Source organism: Amblyomma maculatum, chromosome 11 (assembly GCF_055883805.1).
Source record: "Amblyomma maculatum isolate TAMU_Amacu chromosome 11, ASM5588380v1, whole genome shotgun sequence".
Lineage (NCBI taxonomy): Eukaryota > Metazoa > Arthropoda > Arachnida > Ixodida > Ixodidae > Amblyomma > Amblyomma maculatum.
This window is the reverse complement of record NC_139354.1, coordinates 11,584,767-11,610,504: the sequence shown is the minus strand read 5'-3', so window position 1 is coordinate 11,610,504 and position 25,738 is coordinate 11,584,767. Positions and strand designations below refer to the sequence as shown.

The 25,738-nt window shown below is 43.4% G+C and overlaps 1 protein-coding gene across 1 annotated transcript; it reads left to right on the top strand.

The window, feature by feature from the left end:
• On the top strand, positions 1–25,738 carry LOC146172865 (tryptophan 5-hydroxylase 1-like). The gene is made up of 12 exons (XM_084584420.1): positions 1–120; positions 7,828–8,001; positions 13,213–13,393; positions 16,200–16,339; positions 17,558–17,625; positions 18,575–18,724; positions 19,896–19,942; positions 21,226–21,361; positions 21,946–22,072; positions 22,974–23,069; positions 24,039–24,172; positions 25,437–25,738. The coding sequence occupies exons 1-12, from the start codon at positions 1–3 to the stop codon at positions 25,621–25,623; spliced, it is 1,560 nt and encodes a 519-aa protein (XP_084440546.1). The 3' UTR covers positions 25,624–25,738.

The window sequence follows — 25,738 nt, the reverse complement described above, 5'->3', positions numbered from 1 at the left end:
ATGGCGACGGACGCGACCTCTTTGAGCAGACGGAAACTTTTCCAGAGCAGACGCTGCTGCAGTACGCCGGCCATGGCGAGCCTGTCTGACTTTCCCGACTCCTTTATCGAGGAGATAAAGGTGAGAGGAGTGTTAGGGCTTTGTCAAGGTGCCTAAATATCGGTCCCTGAACAGGTTTTTAGCCAAAAGAAACTTGACTATACGGAAAGGCGGCTGTTTCTTCAGCGGCTCGATATCGCTGATGTGCTCATAATCAAAATGATAAAATGAACTTCGTTTTCACTTTTTTTAAGAACATTATTCTCATTTTGGGCCTAAATCTCTCGAAATAGTTAACTCCTCAATGTCATAATTATACATGATCAAAGTTTGCATGCTTTCTGCTCGCAAACGTTGGAACCAACAAGGATAAGTGAAAAAAAAATATATGTTTGAATCAAGGCCCTATGCACACTAGTTCCCGCATATTTTTCAGCATTCTAAACGCTTTCCATTGGAAATTGTCCATTTTGAGCGTACTTGAGATTTGTCGAGTAAAACTTAGAACACTAAGGAACTTTTGCGTCGTTTTCGAGGTGTTAATTCTGCTTCAAGTTCTCTGTTTTGGTCAAATTTAGAATGCGCTAAGGTTACATAGGACACGTGCTCTAGGACACAAGATGGCAGCCAGTAAGCTGCGCGCACACAACATAGTACACAGTATTACAGCGAGCAGCAATGCCGCAACTGGTGCTCAAACCACTACTGCTAGAGTCACCAACTACGCTCTTGTGGCAATGCTGTGTAGTAATTCCCTCTAAACTTGTACGACGCTACGGTCCTACACTCCTTTCGCTCAAGCTCTTTGCAGCACCGAGGAAGGTAATAGAGATCTTGGTCAATCAGGATGAAGCGAATAACATAACTGTGCTCCTACGTTCCTGTCGGCAACAACGGCACATATCACCCTTACCTTTCGTAATGTTGCGAGAAGCTTATGAAAATGTAGTTTCTGATCCATCAAACATGGCATTCACCGGATCATAGCTTTGCCGACGTTAAGTCTAGTGCTCTGTAGACGAAGTCTAAACGGGAGCCTATGCTCTAGATGTCTTCGAAAATCTTTAGTTAAGACAGCGGCTATAGACGTCTTAGACCTTCAACAATGAGTGGATGGAAGTACCATTTGAAAAGCCTGCGTAATTTTCATTGCCTTCAAGCAATGTATGAGTGAGTCGTACGCTATACCCTTTTTATTAAATGACGCCTTTTATTGGTGCGAATACATTATTTGTCCCATTGCGAGAAAAGCTGTCGGCTTTCTTTCGTCATTATAGTGCTCAGAAATGGTCATAAAAATCTCAGCGATGGTAAGAAAAATAAGCTGGCGTCATCAAACAACTATATAACGTGCACAGCAAGCATAACATGCACAATCCATCACTGGATGTGTCCGACCCATCTGCAACCAAGGCCAGCGCCACTTTAGATGTTGCTATGAATTGCGTTCCTCTGTACATATGCACCACTAGGCGACCTCCATATAACGGCAGTTTCCAAGAGTGTCATAACAAAACTGTGATGCAACTGTTCGTCTTAAAGCGTTCAGGAAGATGCGATATGATTGCTTGTTGCACATAGCATAAATATGCTAGTCGAGCAGTAGGAGACAAACTCACGACAAGGATTCGAACCTACAACATGTGTAACTCCAATTGAATGCCTTCTCTTAACCTCGTGACAACAGTTTGATGCAACCGTTTGCCGTAGAGCGTTTTGGGTGGTATCCTAGGATGTCGCGCTGCATTTGTATGTAGCACATACCTGCTCGTCAGACAGGAAGTTAGGTTTGGTTTGTGGGGCTTAACGTCCCAAAGCGGCTCAGGCTATGAGAGCCGCCGTAGTGGAGGACTACGGAAATTTCGACCACCTGGGGTTCTTTAACGTGCACTGATATCGCACAGCACACGGGCACCTTGCTTTTTGCCTCCATCGAAAAGCGGCCGTGGAGGCCGGGATTCGATCCCGCGTCCTTGGGAACAGTGGTCGAGCGCCGTAACCACTGCGCCACCCCGGCGTGGGGGACATGAAATTAGCTCGCGACAAGGATTCTAACCAACGACGTATGCACCTTCAGTCTTATACTTTTAAGCCGAGGTTTAAGCGATTACGGCTCCCTCAGTTCAGTTCAGTCGTGTCCGACTTTTCGTGACCCTATGGACCATGTCACGCCACGCTTTCCGGTCTCTCACTATCTTCCTAACATCACGTAACTTCATCTGCAGCGCCTCGAGGATGCCATCTAACCATCGCGTTCGCTGCCTACCCCTTCTCCGGTGACCCTCAACCTTTCCCAACATCAAATCTTTCTCCAGCGACTCCTCTCTTCTCATCAGATGACCAAAGTAGCTGAGCTTTAACTTTAGAATTCGACCCTCCAATGAGCAGTCAGGGTGTATGGTCGACAATATCGAATGATTTGATCTTCTGGCCGTCCAAGACTCCTTCACCCCACGTGAAACATGACCGTGTAGGTCTAATAAGCAAACACATGCATCGAAAGCAATATCAACCTTGTGTTTTGCAAAGCATAGTCCTGGTCGTTTTTGCATTATAAAACCCAATATAACTAACTAACGAAGGCAATATGAGCAAAAATAGCTCTATGGAAATATAAACCCTCCATCGAAAACATTTTTACTCACAGGAATATAATCTCTTCGAATTCATACATTCAAGTAGTTTTGTGTCTCTGTAGAATTTTACAACCATAACAAATTTGCATTTGAGAGTAGGTTCTTGATTAAAGCGCATCTATGCTGGTGTTCAGTTTTCTCTTTCTATTGTAAAAGTTCTTTAAAAGGAGGCACAGATAGGGAAATTTTTCAGAATCGCGCGATGCTACACTTCGTCTTGTTCCGGCAGTGTAGTGCTTCTTCAGTACCTTTGTCCCCACCATGCTGGTTTATAAGAACTAATGAGGTTGATCGTCATTCGCGTGCATATTAGCGACTGCTTATTGGAGTGTAAAGTGAAGGCACTTCACTTTTGTGCAGGTAGAAATAAAAAAACGCGCTGAAGGCCTGATTCCAGTATAATAAAACATAAGTAAATTATATTTATTGTTCATGCCACTAAGCTCCACACTGAAGCAGGACAATGTTCGTCCCCGGCTTGACGAACTATAGTTGGTCATACCGTCTATAGGAAGCTACTCACTACCTGTTCTCCACAGCAGGCTGATATGAGAATAAAGAGGTTCCCGCTGAATATTGCATGTCCTTTCAGACGGGAACGCCAGTTACAAAGAAGGGGCAAGTTTTCTTTGCGTCGCAATTTCCAGATGTCTTCTGGGGACAAATAATTGTACTCGTAGGTATCCATACAAGGTTTCTTCTGCGCAATATCTTTTTTGGCGGGAACCATCGCAAGAACTTCACTTGTAGCCTGCAGAGTGACGGAAATCATGACGATATAGGCGATACCCTTTGAAGCGCATCTTTCAAAAAGAAAAACTTGGAAATTATGAAAAAAACATATTATTGGCGCAGAGTCATACCATTTTAAGTAGGAGAGTGGTCGTAATAGACAGTTAGCTGAAGCATTGCAATCCTACTTCGTTCTGGCGCTAGATGTATGCGAAAAACGAAATAACAATTTTTATTCGCTATCATTTTCATAGCATATGTTCTCCTACTATGTCAAGTTGAGAAATGATTTACATTTCGTGCACAGTTTGCTTCCAGACTGAAGCATTTTACAATGCAGAGCACTTCCTTGCTCTCCACTTGTGTGTTTTATAAAAACATTTCCATCGCACTGCCTTAAATATATCATACGCGCCGGTCTTGATTTTGCGTCCACTTAACGTAGACTTAAGCCCTGATGTCATCCGGTCCCGTACACTTCAGGCCAAGACAAGGAGGTCAGTAATTTTCCTCGCATAAGAAATTTTTCCTCACTACCCGTGTCGCTGGCTGTGTCCATATTCGTACGTCTTAGAGGTGCCTAATTTCATTTTGTATACATTTTAAGAATGGCGACCTTGTATGTACCAGTAGTAGCGCCTAAGTGAAAAGTTTTACTTAATTTTAAGGTAGATATATTTTCCTTTGTATAGCATTTTTCAGAACCGCTATATTTATGTCCAACGTTTGGATGGCATGCTTTCTTTTTTATATGAACTTGAAGCCCCACGCATCCGTATACAAATCACTTTAAGACACAAATGTCGCAACTAATATCTGATAGTAACACGATTACTAAACATGAGCCGTGCCAAAATGAAAAACCAACTTACATCCTTCGACGTTAACTAGGTGAATCTTATACTTGCAGAACGAGGCATCATCATCATCATCATCATCATCATCATCAGCCTGATTATACCCACTGCAGGGCGAAGGCCTCTCCCATATTTCTCCACTTAACCCGGTTCTGTGCTAGCTGCATCCACTTGACCCCTGCGAACTTCTTAATCTCATCCGCCCACCTAACTTTCTGCCGCCCCCTGCTACGCTTTCCTTCCCTTGGAATCCAGTTTGTTACCCTCAGCGACCATCGGTTATCCTCTCTTCGCACTACATGTCCTGCCCATGTCCATTTCTTCTTCTTAATTTCCACTAGAATGTCGGTAACTTGAGTTATTTCTCTGACCCACTCTGCACGCTTTCTATCTCTTAATGTTACCCCTACCATTTTTCGTTCCATAGCCCTCTGGGTTGTCCTCAACTTAAGTAGAACTCTCTTGGTTAGCCTCCACGTTTCAGCCCCATAGGTGAGTACAGGCAAGATGCAACTGTTGTATACTTTCCTCTTGAGCGATACCGGTAAGCTGTTAGTCATAATCTGCGAGTGCTTGCCAAATGCGCACCATCCCAATCTTATTCTTCTTGTTATTTCCTTTTCATGGTCCGGATCTGCGGTTACTACCTGTCCTAAGTAGACATATTCGCCTACTACTTCCAGTATTTCGCTACCTAATGTAAACTGCTGTTCCTTCCCGAGGCTGTTGAACATTACCTTAGTCTTCTGCATATTGATTTTCAAGCCTACCTGTCTACTTTTAGCCTATATATATATAGGCTAAAAATATAGCCCGCTGCCTGTCTACGAGGCAGCGGGCTATATTTTTTTTTCTAAGAATCACAGGCATTAAAGTGTGACGGGCATAATGACAAAGCCGCTGCTGGCCAACATAGATTACTGTTGACCGATTCAAATGTAGCGTTCATTCAGAAACCAGTTCAGCTATGCTACACAAAGAAATAATGTGTCCTCGTATATTCATCAGAACGGATAAACCTTCAGAACCCCTATATATTTCTTTTCAGGGAAATCCTTTGCTGTTTTGGTTTTAAGTTAATGAGTAAATAGGTGTAATACATTGAAATAAGTTTCTTGGAGATAGTGTTTCTCTATCTACATCTGACCATTCCAGCTTAATGCTCTCTATAATTCTGCGCTCAACGCCTCTGTATATTTTCCAACGGTTATTTTTCGTTTATTTATGTTTATTCATGGGCGTCTATATTCTTACTGTGCCCGCCAATAAATTACACTCGTCTTGCATGACTCAACTTTAAATCCTCATTGTGATTCCTTACTTATATTTAAAGAACAAGGAACGACGACATTGTTGGAGTGAAAAAAAAAAAAAGTATTTCCGTACTGATCGCCTTTTGTGATGCGACGAAGTGGCACCGCTTGCTTGGGGGTTCAACTTCGTCTCTTCCATCTTTTTTCATTTTACCTCAAGAGGGCATATATTTTAAACCCAGGATATATCTTGCCCATCTAGTTTACACAGCCTCTAAAGGGTATGCATTCTATGAAGCCCATTCCTTACATCTCGTGAAAGACATTCTCACTGGCAAGGGGAAGACTAAGGTTTTGTCTCGCGTCTTAGCCCAATTAAATTCTCTGATAGACTTATCTCTTCGGTAAGCGTGCAGAAAGCAGAAACTCCATATAGCTCGCTTGTTTGGCGCACGTTCGAATGAGCATTTCATGAAGCAGAATGGGAACTGCAGCGTTAATCAACGTCCATGCACACGTCCCACGCTCTAAGCAAGAGCATAGGCCTGTCAAGAAGCCGTGTGCCTTGTAACCGATTCCCTGCTCTGACGTGGACGTGTTACATACAGTGTCGTGTACGTCATGTAAGCCCAATTTACCACGACCTTTCCCTGTAACTACGTGGGGTTGGGGAGCCGGTGTCCCCATTTCTCCCTTAATCGTGCCGTCAATTAGGGACCGCATTCCTCTGTCGGCGGGTGTCGGGATTCCTGGGGACGGAGGTAGGAGGCCGGCCGACGACTGTATCCTCGGCAACTGTCGTGCACTGGGGCACTCGAAGAGAAGTAGGTCTCCTATGGCAAATGCTGGTAAGGCGAAGAAGACGTCGACAAGATGTAATTTTGCAAACGGAATGACGGCGGCGCGACCTCTTATACTTACTACAAGCTCTTCAATGTCTATATTTAAGACCTGCACTTCCTCTGTCACCCCCGAGTATTTTTTATTTTTGCTTCAGAATCAATTTGTTTACGGTTCGAGGATTTTGTGCATATACCTGAATTCTGCTGCAGATATATCTCTTAAGGACGGTGATTTAAAAAGCTGATGAAAAGTGTGACGTTGTCATGGTTGCAATATTATTGATAAATTTTGGTAACAAGTGATTAAAGCACACAACTCCACCTTTGACTGAAGCCTTTGGGGACGGCAAGAATCTTAACATGTTGCATCGAACCATTAAGCAGTGAATCGCTTCTCAAGCGCCACACATGAGGCTTGCAAAGGTTATTTGTTACATCCCTCCCGTTGAACATCTGCTCTACCCTTTTCCTTTCTCTGCAACTAGGCTAATTAAATTGTGCCCAAGAGGCTTAATATTCCCGCATGAAGGTTTTATTCTACCATCTGCTTGGCAGAGGGGCCTCCTTCCCCACCACGAACTATGTCGATTTGGCATTCGGCAGCTCAACGCCAGCTCGCGAGGTATCAAGCTCAAGGCTGCCTCTTTTTATCTTTTGGCAAAATCTCACAGAACGGTTGTTTGTGTGTAACGCATTTTTTTTTTTTTAGCGTTAGCCGTAGTGTGACAGCAAATGATTTTTATCACAGACGTCCCCTGTTATGTTTTTGTTTTTCCCTTTCGCTAAGCTAGACAGGCACAGAAGAATCTGCACTTTTCTCGGACAGCGGGAAGAGAACATCTTTTGAAAGCTCGCTCCCAGGAGGGGAATAGGGTAACCGCACATCTATTTAGACCGCATTCGATCCTCCCTAGCTATAACCTCTTCCTTACACGGTGGCCCCTCCCGGACTTCATCCTTAGGCAATCACTCTCTCTGCCCATTCCTCCGCTCTCTCAACAACCTCCTTTTCCAGGGTAGCCACCTTCCAGGTTGCACACTACCCCCTACTGGTCATAGCTTCGTCCTTCCAAGGTAGTAACTATGTGGGATCTCAACGTGACAGCTTCCTTCCTGTGGCGCGTTGTTTCGCTCTCGCATAAGGCCACCCTTCACCTCCCACCCTTTATTCCTGTTCCCTCTCCCACATCCCCTTTTTTTCATAAGTGAAGACGAACGTTTCTATCTCTTTGCCACCTTCCGATCGCAGCAGATGCGCTGCGGACACTGGCGATATAAAACTCTGCAACGAGCTCGTAAGAGCCAGCACTTTAAGACTATCGTGCACCATGCGATGTCAGTACACGTCATAAAAACCAAAGGCAGTCGAAATCCATCCAGAGCGGTTCATGGTTGCGCCTTTCATAATCCACTAGCACATTTAAGACGTTAGGCTCTTTAAATTGCATGTCTTTCCCATTGTTCGCAGAGCAAGATATCTGTGAAGGAAGCTCCACTCGAGGCCGAAACGCCGGAGGTGTCCGAGGTCGAGTCTCCCATTGAAGGCAACGGCGCCACCGAGGACCCGAAGGAGAACTCCGCCGTTGTCTTCTCGCTGAGGAACCAAGTTGGCGGACTGGTTAGGGCTCTCAGGGTATTCAAGGTAAGCGTCACACGGTTTACATACCTCAGAAGTACTGCAAACCTTTGTAAAAAAGAGATTTGAAAGATAATGTTAGCGAAAATTAATTTAAAGATGACAAGGCTTACAGGATGATTATTTAGAAGGATATGCGACAAAATAAGGCTAAAGAACAGAATTTAAACAAGGCGAAGCGTGATACTAACCAACAATAGTGAGCAAATAATACAAAAGGAGCTTAATACGAAAGAAACTACGTGCAGTGCATCTCTCACAAAGCCCCCCGTGCACAAGCGGCACTCCCAATGTACGCATAGGGGATTTTTACATTGTAATAACGCACCGTTAGGAGAAAAAAGCATGTGATATAGAATAGGCTGACCTATCGCAATTATAAACAGCGTTGCAAATGTGGGTCAGTGTACGCAGAAGCAAAAGCAAAAATCGACTAGAAGTGTACCAAGGAAAAATAAAGAAAAGAGGCAGAGATTCAACTGTCCTTGAATCATGTTTCAGGAGCTTAAGCCGCAGACACTGCCGCCTCTTCGATCTTGGCTCACTTCAGCACTTGGTAAGCTCTCAGCAACAGGCTATCGTCGGGCTTCTCGTGGTTCGAGGGTCTCGGCAGCCTGTCTGGCACCGTATTGGTGTCAGTTTTTAGAGACTGGCTTCCTCTACACCAGGCCGCGTCTTACTGTAAAACCGCCTGGTGGATTCGTCCGACACTATGCTCACGGACCTCGCCCGCACTCGCCCAGATGGCGTATGTGTAATGGTGTGTTTTCCTGCGTTAAATAAGAGAAAGGCGCAGATAAAACTTCTTAACGACGGTAATGTTCACTGCACAACATGAGAGTGTTGTTGCCTGCCTTGTGTTAAAGTTGGAACTTAATGAAGACGATGATGTTTGCTGCAGAGCGCGAGAGTTTGTTGCAGTTTTACACGCGGCGCTATATACTGCTCGTGGATTGCACATATTGATTTGTATTTTTGTGGTGCTTCTAAATGCGCAACAAGGGGCGGAAAGGGGGGGGGGGGATGTGGCGCTAACATAGCCTGGGCCATCGATGCTGATCTGTTCGTCTGGCGCGATTTCGAAACCCAGTCGCGAAAATTTTTTTTTTGTTGCAGCACAACTGCGGCGACGCGCAGATGATAGTGGCGCGTGCACGGTACCTAGCTTGCGCAGATGAATGTCCTGGGAGAATAATGGCGACAATATTTGCTGCACAGCAAGAGAGTTCAAGGTCAAATGTTCGGAGCCAGATGACCTTGCGGTTTGGCATGGGAGTTGAAGAGCTTATGCTTTAATATAGGTGTAGTATAGGAAGTGCTAAGCATGCTAAGGAAAACAAGAATAAAAGTAAATACTAAGTATCTAACAAAATTGGTTCTTAATCGTGTCCAAAAAAAAAATACAGCGTTGGCTTTCCTCTCGCGGCATCACGGCTCAGGCTACTCGATTTCCAAAAGGTTTGTGATGAAAAAGTATTTCTATGATACATTCTTCCCTCGTTGACTCCAATAAGCAATGCCTCGTAATTTACTAGAATGATGTGATCGTGCTCGTTTCTGATTGATGTGCTTAATGCCGCAACTATGTATATATCTAGCTGCAGTAGTGGAGAGTAATGAAAAGTTCCGCCAGTAACGAAGGAAGGGGCTAAGAAATCTTTAGAAGCTCAAGAAATGGGGTAAACAGCTGGGGAGTATCAGGCAACTGCAGATTTGTTGAAGGACGGAATGGATATCTTGATAGAAAAACTGGCCACCCTGTATACGCAATGCCTGGTGACACCAACGGTACCGGAATCCTGGAAGAACGCTAACATTATCTTAATTCATAAGACAGGAGACGCTATAGAGGCTTGGAAATTACAGCCCAGTAAGCTTACTATCCGTTACTATTTACAGAGGTAATCATTAATATAATCAGAGCAACATAAATGATGAAGCAGGTTTTCGGAAAGGGCACTCTACCATCGATTATATTCATACTATCAACCAGGAAATATAAAATTATCGAAATATAACCAGCCCTTTGTATATATCAATCATTGCTTACGAGAAAGTATTTGACAACGTCGAAACCTCGGCAATCATGCAGGCATTGCTTGATCCGAGGGTTTAGATGAGTCGTATGCGACAGTACTGGAAGATATCTATAGTGGATGCACAGCAACCATAGTTCTGCATAAAGAAAGTAATAAAATTCCATAAATAAAAGTGTTAGGCAAGGAGATGCGAGCTCCCCATTGCTATTCACAGCTTGCTTAGAGGGAAGTGTTCGGAGAGGAAGCACTTGTGGATAGGAGCTGATAGAGAATACTTCCGTAATCTACGATTTGCTGATGGCATTGCCTTGATAAATAACTCAGGGGACGAATTGCACAGAATAATTGATGACTTAGGCGGAAAAACAGAAATGTAGGCCTAAAAATTAAACCAAATCAAACTTTATTTGTCTCTCAAGGAAAAGGGGGTGGCCGCGCAAATGCCGCGCAAATGCGGCTTGACAATGCCCGGCCAGATATCCAGAAGTCTAAAGTAATGTTTAATAGCCTCGGAAAAGAACAACGGTTTACAACAGGTAGCAAATCACTGGAAATAGTATCCGTAAATATGTCTACTTAGGATAAATCAAGGGGAAATGAGGGTGCTCGTTATAATACATGAAGGAAAGAAGTGAACAGTCGGCGAGGCCAAGGAAAGCGTTGGGGATGGTACTTTTTTTTTTCTTCTACTTTGTGTCTAATTATCTTTCCCCTAAAACAGATTGCATTACTAATTTCTGTGATTATCCAAGTAAACATTAAAAAAAAAGACATAAAGTACCATCCCCAACGCTTTCCTTGGCCTCGCCGACTGTTCACTTCTTTCCTTCATGTATTATAACGAGCACCCTCATTTCCCCTTGATTGATCTGCTTGTAGCTTACGGGGGTCTCGGTTCTGGCAGTCTTGAAGCCATAGGTAGCGTAAGAGGGTTCTAGCACAGCGTTCGCCCTGGCTCTTGATCACGTTCTACGTGACGCTGGCGGTAACAAAGGACGTCCCACGTCCGCCGCTATGGCTGAGGGTGGCGCTGGTGAACACTCTCAAGGTTCGTATACAGACAACATAAATGCCCAAGAAAGTAGCAGGGGGGACAGCGGCCGATGTAGCTCAGTTGGAAGAGCACCGGACGCGTTATTCGGAGGTCGTGGGTTCGGATCCCACCATCGGCACGTTGTTTTTTCTTCTACTTTGTGTCTAATTATCTTTCCCCTAAAACAGATTGCATTACTAATTTCTGTGATTATCCAAGTAAACATTAAAAAAAAAAAGTGTAAAGAAGACAAAGAACGGAAAATGCTGCGGCATCGCCATCACCATCGCTTGGCTCCGGCGCCCATCTCTCGTGCTGAAGCTGTGCCCTGCGGCTGGCAATTCGACCCTGCTCTGCCCGAATTACTGGCAGCGCTAGACGTTCAAACGAACTATTAAATCCACATCGCAAAAGACATAAAGTACCATCCCCAACGCTCTCCTTGGCCTCGCCGACTGTTCACTTCTTTCCTTATACTTAGGATAGGTATAGATAACCGCAGACCCGGACCTCGAGAGGGGAATAACTAGAAGAACAAGAGTGAGTTGGGGCACCTTTGGCAAGTACTCGCAGATTATGACTAGCAGCTTACCGGTATCGCTCAAGAGGAAAGTATACAGCAGTTGCATCTTACCTGTACTCACCTATGGGGCTGAAACGTGGAGGCTAACCAAGAGAGTTCTACTTAAGTTGAGGAAAACGCAGAGGGCTACGGAACGAAAAATGGTAGATGTAACGTTAAGAGATCAGAAGCGTGCAGACTGTGCCAGAGAAATAATTTTAGTTAATGGCATTCTAGCGGAAATCAAGAAGAACAAATGGTCATGTAGGCATGCATGATCGTGCAGTGCGAAGAGAGGAGAACCGACAAGTGGTTAAGGGTAACAACCTGAATTCCAGTGAGAGAAGCGTAGCAGGGATCGGCAAAAAATTAGGTGGGCGGATGAGGTTAAGAAGTTCGCAGGGGTCGGCTGGATGTAGTTAGCATAGAACCAGGTTAATTGGGAGAGTATGGGAGAAGCGTTCGATCTGCAGGGGGCATAGTCCCGTTGATAATGAATATCTAGCTTACCGTCATGAATTAGGTGTATGAACCTTAGTCCTTTAGAGCGTCTTATCTCCGTTATTTCTAAGTCTGTGCTGTCTCAAGTTACGCTTAATGAATTTTTCCAGTCATAGGAATAAAAAAAAAGAACTAATTCTGTTTGCGCAATTTCATATTTCATGCTTATTTATGTCGGCCAGGGTGTATGGACTTCATACGACTGTTGCGTGTTCCAATATTTATCTGATTTGTGAACTCTTCTGATTATTGCATGCGATGTTAGCGCACTTTTGTAATCGTTTGAAATCAAATAAAAGCTTGTCGCAGAATTAGACAAACTGCACCACTCAAAGCCCAGAGTCACCTTCGAAAAAGATAAAGGTCTGGTGTAAGATTTTTCTCTGCTAAAGCTATCTTTAAAAAAAAAAGAAAAAAGAAAAAAAAACCTAATTTCTACGGCTGCATTGAGCAACCACAGGTGATAGAAGGGGATTTTGATTTCTTATTATTTTAATGTGTTTTTTTTTAAAGCATGTTTATGCATTCAGCGTTTTAGTTGATTCTAACGATACTTTTTTTTTTTTTAATATAGTGCCTAAAACGACATGGAAAAAATGGGGAAGGTTAGAATCGAGGAAATACGGTAGCTCTGCCAGTAAGTTCAGAAGTTATTCGGGATTTTTATTTATAATTGCAGGATAATTTTTGCAATCTTCCAAGTTCCTTTTTTCTATTTCTCGGCTCAAGATCTGCGAAATGACGGCCGTTTAGGACATCCATTCCACGTTAAAAATTGTTCAACGTGCTTCAACGTGCATGAGTCAATTAGCAGGGTCCTTGTTTAATAATTTCATGAATGCTTATTGCAAGCATTATCGCAGGTACAAAGCACCGCGAATGAAGACAGATTTCAGCATAAATTAATTGCAATAGCTTCGTCGCCATATGTAACGAGAAAATACGTAGGCTGAAATGGCTCAATAATCAAAACAAGTAACGAATGAACTTGACCGGAACGCGTGTAAAGGCGGGAGCACACGAATGTACGGCATCTTGTGAAAATTAGTTCCATATCCGTTTCCAATCCTCCACTCTCGCAGGAGAAGAATGTGAACGTGCTGCACATCGAGTCACGGAAGTCGCGCGTCAATCCCAAGCAGTATGAGATCTTCGTGGGCGTCGACTGCGACCAGGGCACCATGGACGACGTCGTGCATGCATTGCACCACGAGGTGGACTGCATCCAGCTTAAGGAGTACTACTCCTCCAAGGGCCAGCTGCTGATGGACTCCTCGAGGGACGGCAACGGTTGCTGCGGCGACACTCCCGTGCTGTCTCCGCCTGCGGTCTTGCGCGGAGGTCCGACCTTGATCCCCGGAGAATCACTCTGCATCGACGACCTACCCGGTGAGTCGCTACAACATGCATGGTTCGCATGCGTGTACAGCATGCTCTGTAATATATATGCTGGATTACTGTAGCTGCCTCGCCGTTATTTTAACGAACTGTTTCTTTTATTTCAGTGAATAATAATAATAATAATTACAACAACAACAACAACAATAATAATAATAATAATAATAATAATAATAATAATAATAATAATTGGTTTACAGGAAGGTAAAGGCGCAGTATCTGTCGCACTTGCTATGTGGACACCTGAACCGCGCCGTAAGGGAAGGGATGAAGGTGGGAGTGAAAGTGGAAAGATAGAAAGCGAGCCGTAGCGGAAGGCTACGAAGTAATATCGACCACCTGGGGATCTTTAACGTGCGCTGACATCGCACAGCACACGGACGCCTCTTCGTTTTGCCTCCATCGAAACGCAGCCGCCGAGGTTGGGTTCGAACCCGGGAACTCCGGACAGTAGTCGGGCGTCTTACCGCTGCACTTATTTCAGTGAAATGAGAGGAATCTTTTCTTTCTGATATGCTGCATCTCGTCTTCCTTTAGAAAGAACCCCTTGTTAAGTATATGCATGTTATCTCATATGTACTATAAGACTGTGGCAGAAACCTTGACCCCGCCGGGGTGGTGCGGTGGTTACGGCGCTCGACTACTGTTCCCAACGATGCGGGATCGAATCCCGGCCTCGGCAGCCGCTTTTCGATGGAGACGAAAAGCAAGGCGCCCGTGTGCTGTGCGATGTCAGTGCACGTTAAAGAACCCCAGGTGGTCGAAATTTCCGGAGTCCTCCACTACGGCGTCTCTCAAAGCCTGAGTCGCTTTGGGAGGTTAAACCCCACAAACCAACCAACCAGAAACCTTGTGAAACAATGTTGATGTGGTGGGCTTTCTACCTTATTTACAAGTAATGAAAGAGCACTGAACAAGGGTTGAGGGGAAGCCTCAGTTCGCAAGCCCAGCCAGTGTTGTGAAAAAGCTACTTGTCTTCGTCTGGGCCCAACTTGTCGAAGCGTTGACTCTACAAAGCATTGCAATCATCATCCTGATTCCATCGTCTTGTATTCTGATCCCGAATAGTTCAAAAAGTAGCAAAATGCATTTATCGATCGGGATTTATTCTAAATGTTGTTCTGTTGTACCGCCATTATACTTGCACTGGTTATCCCTTTTTCGCATTATTTTGTACGAATGTTATTTATACGTTTATGCCTTGTACCGCGTCCGTAGCGCCGTGACTGTGATTTTTAATTTCTGAACACATTCCTTCCCCCCTCCCCTCTACCCTCACCCATTGCTCTTGGAGGCCTGTGAGGTACAAATAAGAAAACAAAGCCATTCGAGGCGCACAATCGCCTTGAAGAGCAGCAAGCGATAGCTTTAAGGATCGCTGAATGCTTCTCATGCGCTCTCTTCTCATAACTGCCCAATTCTGATGATCTTGACTGAGAAAACGATTTGTTTCTCATCGCATTTCAATTTCTCTTCCTTCATGGACACGTCATCCAATTCTACAAATACAATGAACAACCCCAGGACTCGGATTTATTTTAATGTAATTACCCCTTTACTAATTAGCATATTCATAATAAATCATGTGCATATTACCCTCCGCGATGGCTCCGTGGTTAGGGATCAAATCCCGGCACGGTGGCCGCTTTTGATGAACAAGGCATCCATGTATACTATTCGCGTCAATGCACGTTAATGAAACACAGGTGGTCGAAATTTATCCGGAATCGCCCACTGCGGCGTCCCTTCCAGCTTGAGGCACTTTGGGACGTTAAGCCCTACCAACCAAACCATCCTGTGTGTATCAGCACGTCTCGAAGACACTTAACTAAGTCATAAGACCACAAGGGGAAACCTTTACATGAACTTGAAATAACCAGCCTTCGTTGCCTATATATATACAGTGTGCCCGTTTCGAAACCTTACGGTATTGGGTTCGGTTTCCGCCTAAGCCGCAATTTCATATTTCGTTATGGAAACCTCAATAGAAATTAGAAATTTGGCCTCGTTTAACATTTGTTTTCCTCTTAATGAATTAGGTTAATTATTTTCTTCCACCGAAACTTTTCACTAACGGCCTCCGAAGCATCTTCAGTCGGCTGAGTAAAGGTTACGTTGGACGACCGATACCGGACACATACCAGAGAAACCGGAAACATCGCGCCACAGGACGCACGAGTAGCTGGACTCGTCTGCAGAGACGAGTGACAGTCAGCTTTGACGAGCTTAGCTCGTACAAATTCGGTAGGGGATTAAAGCTACCGCTTTAATAAAACAACTGCATATGGAATTACCGACATATGAGTCACAATAGTTCAAACAAGCCGCACCAAATTATTCCTGCCTGTATATATCATTGCTGTGATAATAAGAATTGATTGAACATAACGTAATAATAATAGATTATTCAGGAAGACATGAGTGCTCAAAAGGCGAACGAGGCCGTATAAAGGGAACGGCGCTACCAATTCTTCATCCGTGTTCGCCTCTGGCGCTCTGGTATCTTAATGTGTACCTCCGCGCCCAGATAAAGGTGCTTTTCAGTAATAGATTAATTTTCTGTTGTTGTCTAGCAACTTCTTCATGCACTGTAAATGACGACTGATATAAGCTACGTTTCAGATGAGGTAGCTGTAATTTTAATCGGTTTCTTGTCTTTGAGCAACGTGTTCAAGACTGCTCGCACTGCCTATTGCACGATCTCTTGCAGAGTTCGCCGGAATGCCGTGGTTTCCGCGCAAGATTTCCGACCTGGACAAGACTTCCAACAAGGTGCTCATGTACGGCGCGGAGCTGGACGCCGACCATCCTGTAAGTGCTCTTCTTAACGCGACAGCGTTAAATGTACCGTACCGCAGGATATCCGGCGGTGGCGTTGCGAGCGACCTATCCCAGAATGCTTCTGGAAGGTTGTATTTGGCTGGTGACATGGCCGGACACTGATTAACCAGCGAGTTGTTGTGTGACGTCATGAGACCACGTGACATGGTCTAGTTGACAGGTACTGCGAATTCGGAAAGCTTCTCAGCGATGAGAGCGTGAGAAGGGAACCTAACCCAAGAACGTTGAATCACAACACGATACTCCTATATATTATACCCCACAGGAACATTCGTATACGTCTTGATAAAAGTGGGAATTTATATCGAGTGTTCCTTCAAATAGCATGGCACTTACAACTGTATGGTAACGAACATGCGTAAAACACGACCAGCTTAAGCCGCTCGTGGTGTGAACTAACAGAGGCACAAATTACAAGTAATTAATAATTAAGCGAGTAGCAAAGTGCGTGTACGCGAATTACCATTTTCAAAGGGAGACCGCAGACGGGAGCCTTTGACGCTGTTTCCTAAAGGCAGAGATTAAGTGCCCTCTTAATATTCCATTATTTTGCAGCTGTCCCAGACCACAGTACAGTGCTTTGCCTTTGATGTGAGGGGCCAGAACGCCCGCTGAAAGCCAAACTAAGTGCAGTTTGCTACAACACGAAGAGCACATTCAGCTTTTCACGCAAGAAAGAATTTTGTGAATTTTGCATTCGAGACGAAAATAATTGGCGGGCGTTATTCGAGTTATTCGATTAGAGGAAAAAAGAAAAGTTCACAAAAGTGGGAACAGTGAGGGGCCAGAACGCCCACTGAAAGCCAAACTAAATGCAGTTTGCTACAACACGAAGAGCGCATTCAGCTTTTCACGCAAGAAAGAATGTTGTGAATTTTGCATTCGAGACGAAAATATTTGGCGGGCGTCATTCGAGTTATTCGATTAGAGGAAAAAAGAAAAGTTCACAATATTAAATATTTAAATATTTAAATGACCAATATTTATGGCGTTCTAGTTGGCTTATTGCTCTTTATTGGCGCTATATTCTACGACCACTGGCAATCACTATGCATTTAAAGAACGAAAGCTTGTCGTATTTCGTAGTTTCTTGCCGCGTAACGCTGTCTCTTGTTGCTGTTGTTGTGCAAGCTTGAAACTATCGTGTACAGTGAATGGCGTGCCTTTGTTTTTTGTTACCAACTCAAGGGCTTCAAGGACCCTGATTACAGACAGAGACGGATGTTCTTCGCTGACGTGGCCATGCAATACAAATAGTAAGTATTAATGAAGCTGAAGCTGGGCAGAGCCACATGACTGAAATAGGTGCCCTTTTGAGTCCTATTTCTACAATGTAGCGCTCCGTCCTATAATAAAGAATGATACTATCGGAAAAAGAAGCGGACGCACTAAGAGGGCGCATGACGACGCCGGACTAGCAGTTTTAACCGTATTCTCTTGACTAAAGCCCCTTTTCTCTCTTCTCTCCAACTCGCCACTCCACAGAATGCGTTACAATAATTGCTCAGCAGAATTTGTGCCAGCAATTCGAAGCTAGCTCGGACAAAATTTTGCGCAGGACTCAAAAGAAAACAGAAATCAGTACCCGTGTCTTTATTAGTGACTTCCTTATTTATTGGGAAGTCCACGAAAGATTTCGCTCGATGATACCTCCCAGAAAGCGATGGCTGCTTTCGTAGAGTATTGTTTTACCATCAATGCGTACAGTGTAAGTTGACATGTTCTTGCGTGTAAATGCAACTAGCGAACACTTTTCAGTGTGCTTTATGAAAAGCACAGGCCTAATCGAAAGACTATGAGTTTGCTATGATATGACTGTGACGTGATGTGATGTGGTGTGTCTGTTATCAGTGTTATGTGACTGTATTAACTTCAACTATCCCCCTCTCACAACTTTTGTATTCACTCACCCTTTCCCCTAGTGCAGGGTAGCAAACCGGTTGCTTTTACTGGTTAACCTCCCTGCCTTTCCTCCTCAACTTCCTCCTCCTCCTCCTTATTTATTTATTTGCTCTCAAATCGATCGGTGTTACAAAAAGGAGTATACCATATATACATTACCAAGTATATAGCGCATATTACATAAAGTTCCGCGTAGGAGGCAGGATATCCCGCAATCAGAACAGAAAAGATGTGCGTTCTGTTCCTAAGCGGCGTTCGCGTTACGCTGTGGTCTTATGTTGCACACACTTTTTTGCCCTTCAGCGGCGCACCAATACCCCGCGTGGAGTACACCCTCGAGGAGCGCACCACGTGGGGGCGAGTTTTCAGGGAGCTGAGCCAGCTGTACAAGACCCACGCATGCTCCGAGTTCCTGGAAAATTTCCGCCTGCTTATCAAGTACTGCGGTTACAGGCGAGCCAAAGTTTCTTCTTCAAGGCCCAAGCCTTACCAGGCTGTGTCGGCACCAAACGTGTCCGCAAAAAATTCGAGACAAAATGTAGCGCGTCAAATAAAATCATCAGATGGTGGAATTAGTAGTCACGTATGAATGTTAAACTCAGCACCTAAACGACGGTCATCTCATTGTCATGGCCGTGTGAGTCATTTAGTTCGTCACGAATTAGCTGTAAATGTAAGATTTTCCCCCGGATTACAATCTCAGCGTAGTAGTATAGTAGGGCTAATTAAAAATGCAGCGTTGTCAGCACAACTGCATCGAGTGATAGCTCACTGATCAAAAGTAATTTTCATGCAAACCTGCAGGTCAGTGCAAATTCATTGCCAGAGAAACGGCCACCATGCCTCCTTATCAAACGGCTGCCTTTAGCATTCGGCTCATCCTTACTTGTATCCGTTCAGGGTATCAGCACACGTTGTTTTTTCTTGGGCTCCCGAATTGAGAATGAAATAATATTGCATTCAATTTGAACACATCACTAAAATAAATTTTCCTGCAGACATTATTTTCACAAATTTGCTTAGGGGCTGAATATCAGCCCCTTGTTGAAACAAACGTGCAAGCTACAGAAGCAAGCTGAAACATCAGCGCTGCAAACAAACAACAGCAATTTTCAACTGTGTGAGAAGTGAAAATCAGTTTGGAGCAGTTAATGAGACAATGGAATGCGTTTTTCTGGAATGAGACTAAGTAGTAAGAGCAAAATCAGACCATAAAGACTGACCAGAAGATTATGAATTTCGGATAGCACCTTTGATAATCAATGTAAAGTTCTAAACTAAAAACTGATAAGGCTGAATGACGCTAATATACAGAATGGGAACGACGACAGACACATGCGCTGACTAACAACCAATTTATTTATTGTGACCTGGGTTGCAGCAATGTAACGAAAACAAGGCGAGAAATACACACAAGATCAATTACTAATCGGGCAGTGTCAATAGTGAGAACGTTTCATATGACGTCATTGATAAAGAAATCCGAGTTCATGCGCGATCACAGCCACCAACCGTTTTGCTTACGCACGTGTCCCTGCTGTTGTCAGGACTGCATATTTTGCTTATTGTAATACACCTTTTTCGAGACTGGTAACTAGTCTTTATGAATTTCACTATTTTACAGAGAAGACAATGTACCTCAGCTGGATGATGTCAGTCAGTTCCTCAAATGTAAGTATTATTTTATTATTATTTTTTTTTCATTGCCGCTTCGACGTTCAAAGCAAGGGATTTCAAGAAATAAAACAGGCCAGCCACACTTTGGCCAATACTGATCTAAAATATCTTAAATTCAACCAGCACAGACACCCATTGTGGTGGATCAGGCAGTGATTTGCACACATTTCCTAAACACGCAACGCTCTCAATGAGATGTTCATAGGCCGGCTGAACAATCAAGTCTGCGCGTTCAAACTACATTCGAGTTTTCCACACAGCGTGCAAGCCCAGCACAGCAGTGTGGTCATACGTTATTTCCTCGCGGGTGTCCACTGACAAGACGCGTATGCCGTACGGGTCCAGGGGTACCCTGTAACCTTTTTAAGTTCTCTGAAGTACATCCAAATGAAAGATGGTGTCCCAGTAGTCTAGGAATACATGGTTCATTGGTTTCTTACACAAAAATCAGTAGCTGTTCTGGGGAATGTAGGCGAATTGTTTTAAGTAACGTTTAAGTAAGTTTAAGTAAATATTGTCTGAGGTCTTCAGATTTCTTCTTTTCATAAGAATGGCGTGGTTGTCAATCTGTTTATTACATCGCTCGAAACAGGCTCTATATAAAGACTGGTTGCCTATAAAAAGATTCGTCTCCTTGACTATTCCATGACTGGATGCAGAATTTGTATTGTGTAGATATCTTAATTTTCGCTTAACAACTTTTCAAAATGCGCGGAGCACCAAACTTCAGATGCTTCATTTCATAGTCTTGTTGCACCTTTACGGATTGAGTGTAGGTGGCCACGCTTCAATCTAAATCAGTTTATTTAATCTCATTTTTCATAAAAACATGTACAGGATGTCATTATTGTTCCAGACCTAAGCGCTTATCTGTTCTCCTTGCAAGAAATAAAAGCCAGTCCTAACTCACGCAACCAAATTAGTACGAAAAGCCCTAATAGAAAAGGCAAAAATAAGCCTGTTTCATGGACCTGTGGTGCGAAAAAAAAAAAAGACATGAAGTGTGAATGACGAACATACATGTGAAATTGTTAAACATACGACAAGGCAAACTGATGTTTAAAAATAAAGGTCCAAGAATTTTATTCGACACATAAAGCCATAAAGGGACACCATTTTAGGGCATATTCAACAATGCAAATGGTTCTGGGACGTCATCTGGAACTGACCGTGCAACAGTTCTATACCTTGTCCCCTTTCCTCATATTCTGCGATGTCATTCCGAACAGATTACAATGCAAATATACACGCCGCCTTCTTTTGTCTTCGTTTTTCAGACAGAACAGGATTTCAGCTGAGACCAGTGGCAGGCTACCTGTCCGCCAGAGACTTCTTGGCTGGGCTGGCTTTCCGTGTGTTTCACTGTACCCAATACATTCGACACAGCTCTGACCCGTTCTACACTCCAGAACCGTGAGTTGCTCACTATCGATGCTTTTAGGAGACAGTGCACATTGTTTTATATGCGGATAATTACGCACTGCGGAAAGGGGGACAAAAGGAGGGAAAATAGAAGGAGAAAAAAAAAATGACTGCAGACAAGGCACCATGCACATATATTAACACCAGCTCATAGTTCCTTGTGAGTGCTGGCTTCAGTTCATTGCAGCGGCAGCACAAACATAAAGCCCAGCGTACAAGGTTCTTCCACCATGGACTTTCTTTTACAAGCTGCTGTCACAAGCTGCTATCAACAACAGAGACGGGATCTACGAATTCTACTGTGGGGCAAGCATATCGGGTAAAAAAAAAAAAGAGAGACTTCTGAAAAATCACGGCAACTTGTCCAACTTCAATGATTTTACTGAAGAAGAAAAAAAAAAGAAAACAGTAATTACACGTATTTTGTAAGTAAGCTGCTAACTGCGTTATTAAGTGCATACGCAATGCAAACTTTCCTTTTTTCTGTGTGTGGGAACGTGGGGAGGCGCAGCTTTTTATCGCAGAATAAGTATATTAGATTTGATAATGCTTCTTTTTTTTTTTTTTTTTTTCAGAGACTGCTGTCACGAAATTCTGGGCCACTGTCCAATGCTGGCCGACGCAAACTTTGCTCAGTTCTCTCAAGAGATTGGTCTGGCCTCTCTCGGTGCCTCAGATGACGAGATTGACAAGCTGGCCACGGTGAGGAAAATACCAGATCTTATCGTGTGCAAGGGCGACATTGCTCGCCTCAGATTTATGTCTTAAGAGCAAAACTCCACTGGGAAAACTTCTTGGTAGTTCCATATATCTCCACAATCTCCCCCTTCCACCCCTTACCTTCCCCTCGTTTGAAGAAAGCGCACAACGCTCTCCCTAAATATTTCAACCTTTTAGTCTTAGTGCTTAAATCTATCACGAATATTGCACCAATATTTTTCTTTTTTCTTACCTGTTCTTAGTGGTAATTTGTGCATTAGGTTGACGAGAACAAAAAAAAAATAGACAACAAAGCTTTGCTTACCTGCTTTTGTGCATCACATGAACAACATTAACAAGGTGATAGGTCTGAAGTGTCAATCCTGTTTTGGCATTCAAATGGCATCTCCATGGTTGAGCGTCTGCAAACTCATTTTACAATCGGCCTCTCCGTAGTGATGCAGTGGCTAAGACGTGTACGTTAAAGAACCCCAGGTGGTCGAAATTTCCGGAGTCCTCCACTATGGCGTCTCTAATAGCTTGAGTCACATTGGGACATTAAACATTATTAACTAAACCAAAGCATTTAAAAACATTTAAACCTCGGTTAAAATCTTCTTAGCAGAGGGAGCTTCGCATGTTTTGAAGTGAGAATCTGTTTGTGGCGCCGACCATATATTAAATATATGGTCATTAAATATATATTCATATATTCACCATATATTCATTAAATATTCATGACTGGGCTCCTTGATATACTTGATTTAAGATGTCAGTTCGGGATTCATTGTATCGCGTATGTCTAACTTCTCCTCGTCCGATGTTTGGTCTCTGCAGTTACACTAACGCAATGAAATGATTTCTGGTGTTCCACTGACTGGCATGTTCCTTCTCTTTCTCGCAGTGTTACTTCTTTACTGTAGAGTTCGGACTGTGCAAACAAAATGGCGAAATGAAGGTATACGGAGCCGGTTTACTTTCTTCAGCAGCGGAGCTTCGCGTAAGTATGCTTTAATTGAAACCTTCTCAATAGGCTAACAGTTTTCGTTTAGGCAAGAGTGAATAACCATGCCGACTTATTTTGTCCTAAAACGGGGGCTATTAAAATTACTTTTCATGTCATAAAGTTTAAAGAAGGAGCTCGGAATTTCACAACAAAAACAGTACAGAAGCGCTAACTAAATTCGGCCTCGCAAACTAAGACTTCATTTTTCTCAAATAAGTGAAATTAAGCGATTACTTAACCCTGTAGAACGGCAACTGTCACATCAATTAACCTGATAAAGAAAAAGGTCCCTTTTACGTTACCGCGAAAAAGTAAGGTGGCCTGTGTATTCTGCCTGCTAACTTTAGGCAAGTTCGCTCACGAGTTGCACTCAGGCTTTCTCCAAGATGGCATTCTTCATTAATACGGAGAGTCATTAAATTTCCTGGTATACCCCCCCCCCCCCCCCCCCCCCCCCTCCCATACCTCCGTCGTGCATAACTTCTTTGCTAGATCCACTGCATTCACTATTCAAAAACCGAAGGCGCAGCTTCAACTAAGTTTTTTTCTCACTATATCCCAGAAGTAAACAAATTTAAATCCATAATTCAATTATTTTCAAATAGCATTTTAGCAGCGTTTTGAGAATGTCGCTTCCTTACCACGACATGGCAACGTTAGTCGCCATGTAGCTACTCCGGCGATCGGCATTGCGATCAAGGGGGCGCATTTGAGTCCTGGGCGCGGATATCGCATTTCGATGTAGAGACGGAGAATTGCCATGGGTTTAGCGACGTCGCGCATGTGAAACAAACTTCAGTGATCGAAATCATCCTGGAACCGTCAACGAACTGTGCTGTTTCTAATAGCTCCTTGTGTAGCTTCAGGAAATTAAATCTTACGTAATGCGAGTTGATGTCGTCTCGAAATATGGAATAAATGTATACTGTTGGTAATCTTAAGTTTATCTCTCTGCACACACAGCATGCCCTTACTGACAAAGCGAATGTACTTCCTTTTGACCCGGCCATTACGATTGAGACCGAGCCGATCATCACGGCTTACCAGAATGTCTACTTCTACACTGAAAGCTTCAATGAAGCAAAGCTGCAAATGAGGTATGGTTCCCCTTTGATGCAGTGTCATGTAATAAGGGAGCGTGTGTACGCGTATCACGACGCTCAGTAATTTCTCGATAAATTAATAATCACTGAGCTATTTGTTGCTTACCAAATGTGATCACGCTAATTTATTTCATATTGCATATCAGTCACATAAATAATCATAGTGAAAAATTGCACGCCTTCACATATTTTTACACCAGGTAAATATTCTTCAGTAATGTTTAAGTGCGATGAACGTTACCAGTTATCCCATCTTTTTTTTCCTGCTATTTTGTCGTAACCATTCAAAAGACGACGACTACGGTTTATATAGTTTCATGAGGATAAATATCCCTTACCACTGTTAGCATATAGATGCTACTAAAAAGTATTTGCACAGCTCGCCGGCGTTCGAAATTACTTCCTGTCGTAAAAAAAAAATAATAAAAAATACAAAGTTGAGCAATCTAAATTTACTAAGTGTCTATCTTCAGACTCTTTAGATGTCACGAAAATTTCGAAAGAAAAACAAATAAGAATCGTTTTAAAAAAGCCAGTGATTCATCCAAATTAGTTTTGATACTTTAGCGTGAGTGAATGAGCATTACTTCGTGAACCATGCATTTTGCAAATGTCAGCGCAGTCGAAGCCGAAATAACGCGCTGTGGTCCTCCTAACTTTTTTTTTTTTTTTTGCGTAAATGGAATACATATCAAAAGAAAAATTAAATTACTGTCGGTCAAAGCCTTGAAGACTGACAGAAAAGGCTTTTTCTTATGCTACAACTGCATCTTGAAATGCATTGAAAGGTTGAAAAATAGCTTGGCCTAAATCGTTTGTTTTAATTAGATAAAATTAGAAGCTTCCTTTAGAGTAAAAGTTTGGCCTCGGTCATTACATTGGCTGTGAAGTAGCGCCACCTCAAGACACCTGAAGGCCTCTCCTTTCAAAATCTGGCATGCTAATTGACTCAATATTTGGAGGCAGACAGTTTATCTCGCCACCTGTAGGCAGATATGAAAAAATGCTTAGTCACTCCCAGGGACTATACGCTGCGGATAATAATGGCGGCTTATATCGCACGCGGCACTATCCACCAGCTAGCAACCCGACTTCGATGGAAGAAAGAAGACAAGAGCTTCTTTCTTTAACTGTAAACGTTGTTTTTGTGTATTCAATAATTGTTCAGCAATCAAACATGCTTAATGAGGAACGCTACCTTAGCCATATCAGACACCGCACTATCATGAAAAGCGCTGTGTCTATATACCTCTTGCAGGGAATTCGCCAAGACGATCAAGCGCCCCTTCGGCTTGCGCTACAACCCATACACCCAGACTGTGGACGTGCTCACAAATACCCGCAAGATCGCCAACATCGTCAGCGAGCTGAAGGGAGACCTCTGCATCGTCACCAACGCGTTGAGCAAACTGAAGGTTTCCGACACGGAAAATCTGAACCGCTGAGAACGCTTAGCATACAGGAACAAGAAGAGGTTGCCTCTTTTGCATCATTTACGGATAGAGGGTTACTAAGAAATGGGTACGAAAAGAGGAACTCTTTAAAACAGTTGATAGTTAT